At 42.6% G+C, this 11,724-nt stretch overlaps 1 protein-coding gene across 6 annotated transcripts in view; it reads right to left on the reverse strand.

Moving 5' to 3' along the window:
* Nucleotides 1–1,175: 1,175 nt before the first annotated feature.
* Nucleotides 1,176–11,724, reverse strand: part of suz12b (SUZ12 polycomb repressive complex 2 subunit b) — a 22,198-nt gene continuing 11,649 nt past the window's right edge. For 4 of the 6 annotated variants that reach the window (XM_030092976.1, XM_030092979.1, XM_030092977.1 and 1 more), the window contains 16 exons: nt 10,082–10,226; nt 8,667–8,713; nt 8,517–8,581; nt 8,364–8,432; nt 8,189–8,238; nt 7,591–7,676; nt 7,249–7,480; nt 7,032–7,137; nt 6,844–6,949; nt 6,552–6,729; nt 5,930–6,018; nt 5,506–5,649; nt 4,172–4,329; nt 3,344–3,542; nt 2,435–2,514; nt 1,176–2,049 (listed from right to left, as the gene is read on the reverse strand). In XM_030092976.1, the coding sequence (XP_029948836.1) occupies nt 1,737–2,049; nt 2,435–2,514; nt 3,344–3,542; nt 4,172–4,329; nt 5,506–5,649; nt 5,930–6,018; nt 6,552–6,729; nt 6,844–6,949; nt 7,032–7,137; nt 7,249–7,480; nt 7,591–7,676; nt 8,189–8,238; nt 8,364–8,432; nt 8,517–8,581; nt 8,667–8,713; nt 10,082–10,211 (2,052 nt within the window). In that variant the 5' untranslated portion in view covers nt 10,212–10,226 and the 3' untranslated portion in view covers nt 1,176–1,736. Of the gene's footprint in view, nt 2,050–2,434; nt 2,515–3,343; nt 3,543–4,171; nt 4,330–5,505; nt 5,650–5,929; nt 6,019–6,551; nt 6,730–6,843; nt 6,950–7,031; nt 7,138–7,248; nt 7,481–7,590; nt 7,677–8,188; nt 8,239–8,363; nt 8,433–8,516; nt 8,582–8,666; nt 8,714–10,081; nt 10,227–10,457; nt 10,473–11,724 lie in introns of those variants that run through there. The other 2 variants (XM_030092975.1, XM_030092974.1) reach the window with 2 other exon arrangements.

Raw genomic sequence — 11,724 nt, forward strand, 5'->3', positions numbered from 1 at the left:
TATCGAACTGCTGCAGCTCTGGAGGCCGTCATTAGACAAATCTAATCCACAAAGTCTAAGTAGAACTAATAAAAAGCCGTTGTATCAACACCTCCAGGTTACATTTCAATATGCAAACCAAGAAAATAGGAGCAAAGGACAAAAACTACTCAAAACATAACAGCCACAATTATAAGGTCAAATGTATTTTATTTCTTTAAATATAAAAATCCCCTTAGCCAGAGTGTATAGTTCACAATGTGAGTAGGTGTTTTGGACAATAACGGTGACTATGTCTCCCTTTTTCCCCACAAATAAAGAAACCCTTCATATTTAAGGGCGGAGGGGAAAAAATAGATTGTGAATTTGGTTGTTCACAAAGGAAGTCTGAGGAATAATGACAGGTGATGGTCACCAGTTTATGTGCACACTACAAATTGCAACTACTGCTTTCTTTTTAATAAAGTTATTATGGAATGAACAAAAGAAAAAGAAACTACAGAAATATGAAGAAAAAAAAAATTACTGAACTAAGAGACTGATGAAAATATTCCCCCTTTGGCATAAACTGCAACTAACAGAACAAACGGTGGATTTGGACCTGAAAACGCAACCATCCTATAAAACAGCGTATTGCTTTGAGAGAAGAACTGCAATCCATTAATGACTAGATCCGGAACGGGGCGCAACTAAACATCGGATGTGATTATACATATACACACGTTTTAGTCAGCTCAAACAGCTCAGACCATGAAGTGGAAACAAACTCCAGGTGCTGGCATACGAAAACGATCGACTTTGATGCTTTTGCACGATACTCGACATGACGCGGGGAGCAAAGTGTTGCTGGTCGTTACAGAAAAAACAATCAGAAAGGTTGATTTCCCTGGTTTTCCTTGAGATATTGTATATGCAGGCCGAAAGGCTTCGGGGTGATGAAGTAGGAGTTTTAGCCTGGACCGAAATCTTGTCCAGGATCCAAACTTACAAAATACCACTACGGTCACACCAGAACGACCTGCTATGCATTCTGGGTAAAACACAAGCTTTACAAACTTCATATACTCTCGACATTAAAGTCAAATGAATACCTTTTGACTAATGTTCTTGCAACTATGACCGTTCAAATCAAACCCGCCAGAGTTCCTCCGCTCGTCAGAGCGGAGAAGCTGCATCTAATATTTGGTGCAGCATGATTCTTTTTTTTTTCTTTTCTTTTTTTAAATGACAATTTCATGGTAAGCTCTCTAAATACAAAACACCAAGTGCTAAAATAATCAGCTAAAAGGATAACTTTTCAACAAGGTTATTGTGTTTGTGTACGAATCGTACAGTTTTAACTGTCGTCCGGTCACAGCCGCCGATCACACCAACACAGCAGAGGCAGTCGCGCCAGTCAGTTTTTGTTCACTCGAGCGCCGAGTGACAGATACTTCAGTGGCTCCTACAAAATGCATATTGAGTAGGCTCAACTTACATGATCCAGTCCTCAAAAAAAAAAAAAAAAAAATCCTGGTTTGTGGAGGTGTGGGTTTAATTCACTTTTATATTGTTCATATTTGGTTCAGTTCTCAAGTTCCGCGAACTCGCTCGACGTGTATTCTGGTCAGTGTCGTGTCGGACGCCGGGCTGATCGCTTCTCCCACCTACCTAAGCACCAAAGGGTTGATAATGTTCATTTAAGAAGAAATAGAACCGAAACAATAAAACAAAAAACAAAATAAAAACAATCAGCGTGCAGTCCTTGCAGCCCGCCATCAGTCCGTCAGCGCACTTTTTGTCCTCTTGCCCTGCTTGCCCCCGCTGGAGGGGGCGGCGCCGCCGTTGCAGGCCCCCGCCGACGCCAGGGCCGGGTCCGGCTGCTCCTCGTCCGGCTCCGGCAGCTCCTGCTGGATCTGCCGGAGCTGGGCCATGGCGCGGTCGATGGTGGCCGTGCTCACCAGGTTGAAGTCGTGCATGCTGACCAGATGCAGGAGGAAGTTGCGGCAGAGGTTGCGCCGGATGATGTGAGCGCCGCGGTTCTCCACGAAAAGCATGATGGCCTGATTCATCTGGTTGTCTGCTATGAAGCTGGAGGAGGGGGGGAAGAGAGATGTCGGCTTTATTGTGGTTTCATCAGAAAGGAATAAGGACAACAGTGGCTCCCAAACTTTTCCTCCTCAGCCTGCGATCCACATCTGTGATCTCTTATTAGCCACAACATTACAGCGTCACGTCAAACGCTGGTGGACACAAACCATTCTCAACACACAGAAGCCAAACTATGAGCATTTTTCCAGGTCGGCTCTACATTCCAGAAAGTCTCATATTATGGCTCTCTCTGACATTCAAATCTCATTTTGAAGACCTGAAAAGCTGGGGTTTCAGAAATCATCCAGGTGTCTCTTTCAGAGAGTCCAAGACACCAGGATGCAAAGATTCAGGAGGATTAGTGTTTCTGATGAATCCCACATACCCGTGCTTCATGACGTGCAGGTTCCAGAGCTTCATCACCTCCTTCTCTCCCTCGTTAACGTCCGTGAACTCATCCAGTTGCTGCAAGGACCAAACAAATGTAATTAATTGCGGGTCCCTGTGCACATGTCAAATGCATTTTTATAGAAATGTGCAAAACTGTCAAATTATCACAAAACAAATTATCACAAATTTTGAGGTGATTAATGATTTTTGCAGTGCACAGAGAAGTGAACAGAGATGAGAGATTGAATACTGAAGTGAAAGTAACTGATTAAAAAGTTGTACACTGATGTATGAGCAAGCATCAACTGTGTTGAATCTAAGAAAGAGATCTTTTAAGTTATTAGGGAAAAACAAAGTCGTTCTCTTGGACAATGCAACAACAAAATTTTTATCCCACCTCTTGCTATCTACAGTATTTTGGGCCCTTTCTTTTCTCACTCAACCACTGTTGATACTTGCTTGATTACATCAATTTGAGAACCCCCTGAAAACAAGATTTTACTCAAGGGGTTTATTCTATTTCAGCAAAAAAGAAAAAAAAAAACCCAAAACATTGCAGCTGCAAGTACTGGTGTTTTAGTCCTGACTAAGGTACTGCTACAACTTTCCCCCTTTCGCCGTTAATTTATGTGTTCATGCATTTATCAATTAACAGTCACAAAGCTAAAAACCACACCTAACATCTGTGACAGCTCATGGAACAAGTCTCTAAGACACTTGCAACACCGCTCAAAATGTGTCCAACGTTAAATTCTCAGACCAACGGCACATTCCAATCAAGGCTAACAGGATTACTCATCCAATTAAACAGTCCTGCCGAGTGGTGTCTTTTTAATTAACAACATTTAAAGCGGGAGGTTTTCTGTCTGTGCGTGAGGTGAATTAAAGCGACGCGTCCTCTCACCGTGGCGGTCTTCTCTCGGAGCCACTCGGGGTCCCTCTCGTCCTCGCTGTCCAGGTCCATCTCCTGCGGCCGCAGCGGCATGCAGCTGTCGCTGTGGAAGTAGAGGCGGTTGTGTCCGCTGACGTAGGTCCTCTGCTGCTCCAGCTCTCCGTCCTCAGACTCCAGAAACTCAGACAGACTCGGTTTGGTCCTCTTGGGCCTTTTCGGAGAAAATGAAAGCTCATCGTTACAGGCCGAACTTTCGGTTATCAATTGACGACTTGTTAGATGTTACAGATGCATCCTGTCTGGAATTACACAGCAAACAAATAAGTTTGTTGAAGCTCACAGGCTGAAAGAGTATCATGTTTCCATAACTGATCGTGGCAGCAGTGAAGTGAATATTGATCACGGATATATTTTCAACCGAAATCTCGACTCCGGTTTCTCCTCTGTGGCAGTCGTCTTCTTTTCTTCACTTAGTTTGATCAAATGTCTCGCGCCCGTGGAGCAAAACGCAGCGTGAATTTAGAAGGCTATCTGAACATTTCTAACACACAGCAGCCACTGCTATTTTCAATATGCACAGAATTTCCCATATTCACAAGTTAAATCTATAAATTGGGACAAATCGGGAGCAGGAGACGCTTTGTGAAGGAAAAGGGTTCAAAAAAGTGTTATGCAGTGTTGTGTAGTCCTGAGTGATGAAAAGCAAAGGTGCCTAATCTTTAAGATTTATCCACTTTAGACATACAGTATAAATGAATTAAAATTACACAGAGAAGCATTTCAACCCATCTTCGAACTGAGTGCGTCAAAATGTTGAAAAATCCAGAGAGGACTGTTCACCTGCAGACCAGTATGTGAGTGACGGCCGTCCTCTTGACCGGGCCGTTGCGGCTGAACGCGAAGCCCGGCTGGCTGTGGATGTCCTGAGGGTTCCCGACGTACGAGCCATCGTAGCACTCGTTGATGGACACGTCTATCCTGGCTCCTTTAGGGTGAGGCTGCAGGTAAAACAAAGAAACATTCTCAAAGTCTGAAAGAACCCGAGTCACTGCTCTCAGGAAACTTAGTGCAAAGTGTCACGATGACGATCCATCGCACAGGATGAGAGAGTCACTGCTCTGAGGAGACTCGTTTTTCCGTTTCCCTTTCTCGTTTGCTCCTTTGAACCCCGAATCTCGTCTGGAGCTTAAAGATTCAACACGTCTGTTTCTTGCAGGTCATCCCTAAAGGCCTGAAAGCGACACCGTCTCTGAGCTCAATATGAGGAACAAGCCCCAGAGTGGACTCCTGTTTGTTGGCAGATTTGAAGCAGAAAGAAAAAAAACTTGAATTATACTGTGTGGAAGAGATATAATCAGGTTTTTGTGCTGAACATTGTTACAATTAAAAAATAATGCACCAATAAAAAGCATCTTTACTTTGTTTTATACGGTGAAATACCGTCGGATTTTGAAACATTCAATCAGGACGTTTACTCGGTACTCAGCAGCCTCTTTGAAATCTCTTTTTCTGACTGATCATCGAAAGCATCTGATCCTCTGCCATTCACCTCGTTTATTATTAGAAATCTTCAATCTGGTGTAAACACTAAGCCAACGTCTGCTTAAGGAGGTCCCGGTGTCAGAGGTGGGGAGATGAAGGCTGGGCTGCTGAACGGCGCCCTGTGGGTGGCGAGCGGCTCTGTGTGAGAGCGGAATGAGCAGCGGCAATTATATTTCTGAACATCTGCACAGCGGGAACTTCAAATACAGCCTTCCCACAAAGCCTTCAACCAGGCCGAACCACAACCCCGCCACGCCGCCCCGATAATTAAGTCTCAAACACGGCTTTCAGCTTCACAACCTGCTTGTTAAAACATACTTTTGTCTTCTTTTTTTTTTTTGCCTGTTAAAGCGACACCAAGTCCACAGCAGCGTTTCCCTGCCAAAAAGAGCCGCACAGTCTGTGCAACCACCAACATTTAGCCTCAATCCAGAAAAAAAAGGTCCATATAATAAAACACAAAAACAACAACACAACAGATAAAAGTAACACATCTTAGTTAAATGCACACAAGAGTGAAAGATGGTAAAATCATCTGATCAGGCCTGTAGAGCGAATAACACCCTTATAAAACTATAGCTAACACACAGAAGACGACACTCGGACGGTGGAGAACGCCCCCAGTCTCTTACCACATAGTTGAAGATGAAGCGGGAGTGGGAGAGCTTGAGGTGTTTGAGCAGGCTGTAGAGTTTGCTGCAGTTCAGAGTGCACCAGGGGCAGTGCAGGTCGTCTCTGGCCTCCGTCTGCTGCCGCGTGTTGTTGTTATACAGGAACTGGAGGAAATCACAGCAGAGAATCACCGGGAAGCAACGCAATCAGGGGGCCAAACCAATACTGAAGGGAATAAATGACTTAACGGGATAACATAACCACAAATTTAGTGTCACAGTTTGATGCCTGACAGTCAGACAAGGTGTCAATTAAAGATACTGCTTAAAATGTGTATTTTTAAAAACTATAAACTATTTAAAAATGACTATTTTTGCTTTACAGAAACAGATTCGTGATTGAGTGACTTTCTCATGATCAGATCATCTCCTTACTGTTGTGTACCTGATAAAATATCCGTAGCTTCTGCCGCGGCTCGCATGGCGCCTGCTCTTTCCTCGTCTGAATGTCTGTGCTGACCGACTCTTTCACTGCTGTCAGGAACAGACGGAAGTGTTCATTCTTAGAGAGTCAGCAAATGACAACCTGAGTGGATTTTAAACATTTTAACACGTCTGGACCAACACAAAAACATTTACTGACACAAATTCCTCATTTCACTCCAGCAGCAGCACAAATTGACTTCTCCACAAAAAGAATTTTAAGCGCGACATGTGCGCATGCACTTTTTGGGACTGAAGTGCACGTCTGAAAGGGAGTCAACAGTCATGAGTCATACGGTGCCTTTTTTTTTGCCAGATTCAGTTCCCACACCGACGTCACAATGGGAGCAAAATCCACGGACACAATCTGTTCATCAAGCCTATCTCTGCTCCATCTAAAACACTTTCACATCAGGTGTTCCCCCCCCAAAATCCCCTCCTCTGCTTCCCCATCTGTTCTCTGAATCCTGCTTATACATGTAATCCAACATATAAACCACAGAAACGCTGCTGTTTCTACATCACGCTGGTGAACAAAGCAGCGTATTTCAACACCAGCTGCCCTGCTTTGTCTCCGGACTCACTCATGAGGGCAGTTCGATGGTTGCTGGTCCTGGTCTCCATGTGGCTGCAGCTGTCCGAGTTGCGTGTGGCGAGAGGTTTGGCCACAGGAGCCGTGGACTTTCCACTTGCATCGCCTGTCCAACGCAGCGTGAACTGCAGCGTGGGTCCCTGAGAAAACGTCTCAAACGGTGGCAGTCTCTGCAGGGACACCACACGCCGATCAGAGCCATGATTCAAACACGCAACCAGGTTAGATTTGGTCATTTCTCAGGTTCTTATCAGCAGCATGACATTTTTCTGCATCCCGCCTACCTTTCCATCTAGAATGGTTTCCCACGTGGCTCGCTTCTTGCTGACTGGGCTGTCCTCCATGCCTTGCATTGACACCTCATACTCCCCGTCCAACAGCTGCAGTCTCCTAAAAGCAACCGGCCGGGTTATTTTGTGCGGAGCAGTTCAAAATAATGATAAATTCGCAAATGCTGATGCAAAAAATTTACCTATTCTTATCAAAGACAGTCATCTGTGCAACGTATGTCTCTGTGGTCTCTCCTTCCTCCCTGTGGGACGAACTTCTCTTTTTTCTCGTAGGAGTCTCTGTTACATCTTTGCACAAAAACACAAATTTCAAAGCACAAGAGTGAGAAACTTCACGTCTGAGTTTTACATGACATGCAGAGATTTCTAAAAATCTAATTTCTGAGTGTTTTTTCCTACCAATGTTCTCATTGGCCTCGCCGTTGACCAGGCCATTAGTTTCCCTTCTCCCTGTTCGCGACACCCTGAACAGAAGCGAGTACGACTTCACCATGTGGCTGTTGCTGGGCTCAAACTCGTTGCTGGAGACGAGTAAGGAAGGGTAGGAGCCAGGCTTGGTTTGGTTACTGTCAGGATTCAAAGGCACCTGCTTTTTACCTGTAGGCACTTGCTTTATGGGACAACTGACATCCTGGGAAATAATAAACACACACACACACACACCAAAGGAAAAAAAAATCAATGAAAAGTACTAATAGGTGGCAACTGGCAAGGGACTGTTTCAACAATAATTTACTTTACCTTGCGTTTTTTATGGCAGACTTTGACAAGTAGCACCTCTAAAGACACGGAATTTTGTTCATTTTCTGAATTTTGAGATGGCTTTTCTGCAAGGAAATAAAGTTTGTCAACTCAACACACATAAAAACATGACTCATTATCAATCATTTTCCACCAGAGCAGGGAATATTTGATTTGCTATTGTCAATGAAGACATGATCGTAGGTACTTTGTGTGTTTTTTACTTGTTTCTAAGCAGGAAAAAACACAGTTCTTAAACATATACATCAAAAAGTAGAGTCTGAATCCAAGAAATCTTTTCAATTTAAAACCCTGATGGGTTTCTGGACTCACAGTGTGATGGAATTAATCCAATCAGGTGATATTTTGCACATCAATTTGATCTCTCAATCAGAAAAATAATCAATACAAGAGGATTAAATAAAGCGACCATGTGAGCACAGCTGGCATTTTGCTTCTAGTTAAAGCACTTTCTTTAATACAAAGTGAAAGGAGCTGTTTTCTGTTGTGGATTAGCACAACACAGTCAGTGCTTCACTATAAAGTAAATCAAATATTCTCTGCAAACTTCTCACTGAAATGAAGAATCTGTGCTTACCGTCCTTATGGAAGAACCCAGTGAAAGTTAACTGTAAATGTGAAGACAAGCTGTAATGCAAAAAAAATGAAATGAGCAAGTCTGTTAATCTCCACATTAGAGCAGACAAAGCTGGATTAAAAATAAGGGTACACCATCAGGAATAAAAGCAAAGGCGGCGACTCTTCTATGTTACCTCGGAGAATCCTGCTCTCCTTTCATTTTTTCCACCGTCTGCAACATATCGTCCACTTTGAACGCTTTCCTGGAAACGAGGGTTGAAGGTCAGAAAATGGTTTCATGGTACGAAGGTACCAATTTCTGAAACAGCGTCAGTCAAACTGCATACCTTTTGGCGTTTGTTCTACCATTTCTGTGAGACATGAAAGTGAGCGTCCTGTGCAAAAATATTGGCTAAAACAGAAAAGAAAACATATTAGTCACTAATCTTAAGTGAGCTGACACGTAAATGACAAGACATTGAAAGTCTTTCACTTACTGCAATCAAGTTCCTTGTGCGCAGAAATCTGTATATCTGAGTTGGTTCTGGACGCAAAGCAGAGTGAAAACTTAGACATGATCTCACAATACATGCACAAAATCTCACCAATAATACCAGAATTTACTTTATGAAAATTGTTGAATGTTAGGTGAAATTATATTGAGCAGAAATAAATGGGCTGAAATTGCATCACACATATGAGCACATCACAGCAACATTTTCAGGCTATTATTATTTTTAATGAACTTTCTGCAAACGAACTGTCTTTAACTAATAAAAATCTTAACTTTAAACTTCTTGTCAGTCGGTAATAACACGACTTTTCCTTGGTTTGACTGAACTCTGCTGCCATCACAGAGATCGAGATGTGTCGATCATGAATATGGTACTTAAAACGTTACTATGATGTAGTACTAGTTTATAAACATTCTTTTTTTTTTTTTTATCTTACAGACTTTCACCAGTGACAATCTAGTTAAAATCTTCAATGTGAGTCTCAATGAAATGAGGGTGTTCTGGAATTTTGTTTACATCAGGGCTGTTCAATTAAATTTACTCCATACAGCGCAGTGAATTCCCAATGGTGTCAGGCCAGTGAAATGCAAACACGAAAACTTTCATTTCACTTCAAAGAAAACTTCTACTTGATTTTTTTTTTTTTTTAATGAAGGAAAATACGTTACATCTAAAAACTTGATCTAAAACCATAACAAAAGTTGTAATGCACCATTTCAGTTTGCCAACCGCCATTAAACCCTAAAGAAGAAGAAGAAGAAGATAACAAAAGTTTTTTTTTTTTTTTTTTTTTTTTTGCTTTTGCTTTCTTGGCTTCAAATAACATCCCACAGATTATGCCACCTCACTGACAATGAAGCTTTTGGTACAAACATGGTGACTATTTGTTGTTGAGTTGAGTTAGAGAGTTATATTTCCTCAATATCCTTTACGAATATACTGAAAATGCAAACTTATCCTGTCTTTTTTGTCAGGTTTGCAGAATATGTTTTTTTCCCCATGTGGGTTACTTTAGGTCTATGTTATGAAACAAATAGCTGCAGTTTTGTACTTATCCCTCCATCATTCTGTTTTTAATCTGGTTACATGTAGATCTGGGTCTTGTATTGACATTTTTTTTAACACGTACAAATAAGGCATCTTGACAGTGCAGTGGTATGACAGACAAAACATCCACAAACTGATTAAAATAATCATAAATCATATTGTTCAGGCTATTTTCAATATTATTGGAGAAGTAACACGCAATTAGTAATCACACGCGAAAGATCAGAAATCAAGACATTGGTGGCAAAATAAGAAGCAAAAAGATTAAAGCAGTATGCTCACAGAAAGTGTGGAGGAGTTTGTAAACACAGAAAGGTTTGAGGGTAAAGTAACGAGCGGAGGAGTCTCACTTTCAAAGGCCTGCAGGAACAGCTCATGGTCGGCCTGAATCTGCTCCATCTTCGGCTTCTTTACAGAGTTCATCATTGCTGGGGAGGCTGGGTACACGGCGCCGTTAGCTTTGCAACTCGCCCCACTCATAATATGACCTGAGTTCTACGTGTGAGACAAATGTTGGGGGAACAAATGGTCACAGGAGAAGTGCTGGCAGTCCAACAAGTTAGCTTAGCCGGCAGTGGGAATACTCGCGTTAGCCAGCGAGCTACCTAGCTCAACTAAAAGCACAACGCTACCACTTGCTTTCTATTACAAGATAATAACAAGTTGCTCGTTAAAACTGCTGTTAATAAAGCTCCAGCAGTCGGAGACGGATCCGATTGCACCCACCCTGGCTGATGGCATTAATTAGTTGGCCTCGCTGCCTGTAGCACAGCCTGGCAGACTCAACAGAAGCCCATGAAGAGGAGGCGACGAGACGGCCGCTAGTTAGCTAGGCGCTGCTAGCATGGCTCACTTGGAAACAAACCTCCGCGCACCCGAAGTCCCCCCGCATTCACCCGTCACAAATATCTCCTGATACCGCAGCCGGTTTGAGTATTTTTGGCCCAATTATTGATTATCAATGTGTGATTTATTGTCGATGTGGTTTCCTTCAATTTGTACTGAACAACAGAGCAGTGGGCAGTTGTCGGCCAATAGGAGAGCGGCTCAGAAAATCCGGCGCTCTGATTGGCTGCTGGCTTCCGGAGATGACATGCTACCCGCTCTCGCTTTCTGCGATTTTGCGGGAAATCAGCATTCATATCAAGACGGTCCTACAGCCACAGGTTTCCCTCACCGGAGGATTTACAGCTGGACAAACTGTCCTGAATGCCGCAGACAACCTGTTGTGTCTATCTCAACACATTTCACTGTGCGAGTGACAGAAAATTTGTTAAAGACAATCAACAATAAATCTCAATGTTTTGTGATGAATTAATCCAAAAAAGAGATAAACATTGATGAGGGAACCCTCTGGAAGCTGTAAGCACTGTTATTCATGTTGAGAAAAAACAAACAAGTAACAAAATAAAAAATAAAACAGGAATTAAAAAAATCATAAAACCCATCCATCATCACAGGAAAGCTGTGAAAAAAACATGGAAACAATGTCTTCAAGATTATATACAAACTTCACACAAGTTAAATAAAAGTGGCTCGGCTGGGTGGAGTTATTATATAGGTTTGCTGCACTAGAAAAAATGATAGTTGTTTAAAAGATGTGCTGTTTTGTTTTTTCCCAGTCTGGAAAAACCCAAAAAGGAAAATATGCTAAAGCATACACCAAGCACCCACTGTGTGTGTGTGTGTGTGTGTGTGTGTGTGTGTGTGTGTGTGTGTGTGTGTGTGTGTGTGTGAGCGTTCTTGTATTTCTATCCTTGTCGGGGCCAAATGTCCCCACAAGGATAGCAAAACGTGGAACGACGTGCCTTGTGGGGACCTTTTTCCGGTCCTAAGTAGGAGAAACAGTGTTTTCTTGACCATGTTGTTGTTACTGAAAAAAGTAAAAGTGCAAAAACATTTCTTTAGGGTTAGGCTTTGTTGTGGTGTGGGTTAGGGTTAGGGTAAGGGTCAGGGTTAGGGGCTAGACATGAATGGGAGTCAATGGACGGTC

This window comes from Salarias fasciatus, chromosome 6, assembly GCF_902148845.1.
Source record: "Salarias fasciatus chromosome 6, fSalaFa1.1, whole genome shotgun sequence".
Classification (NCBI taxonomy): domain Eukaryota; kingdom Metazoa; phylum Chordata; class Actinopteri; order Blenniiformes; family Blenniidae; genus Salarias; species Salarias fasciatus.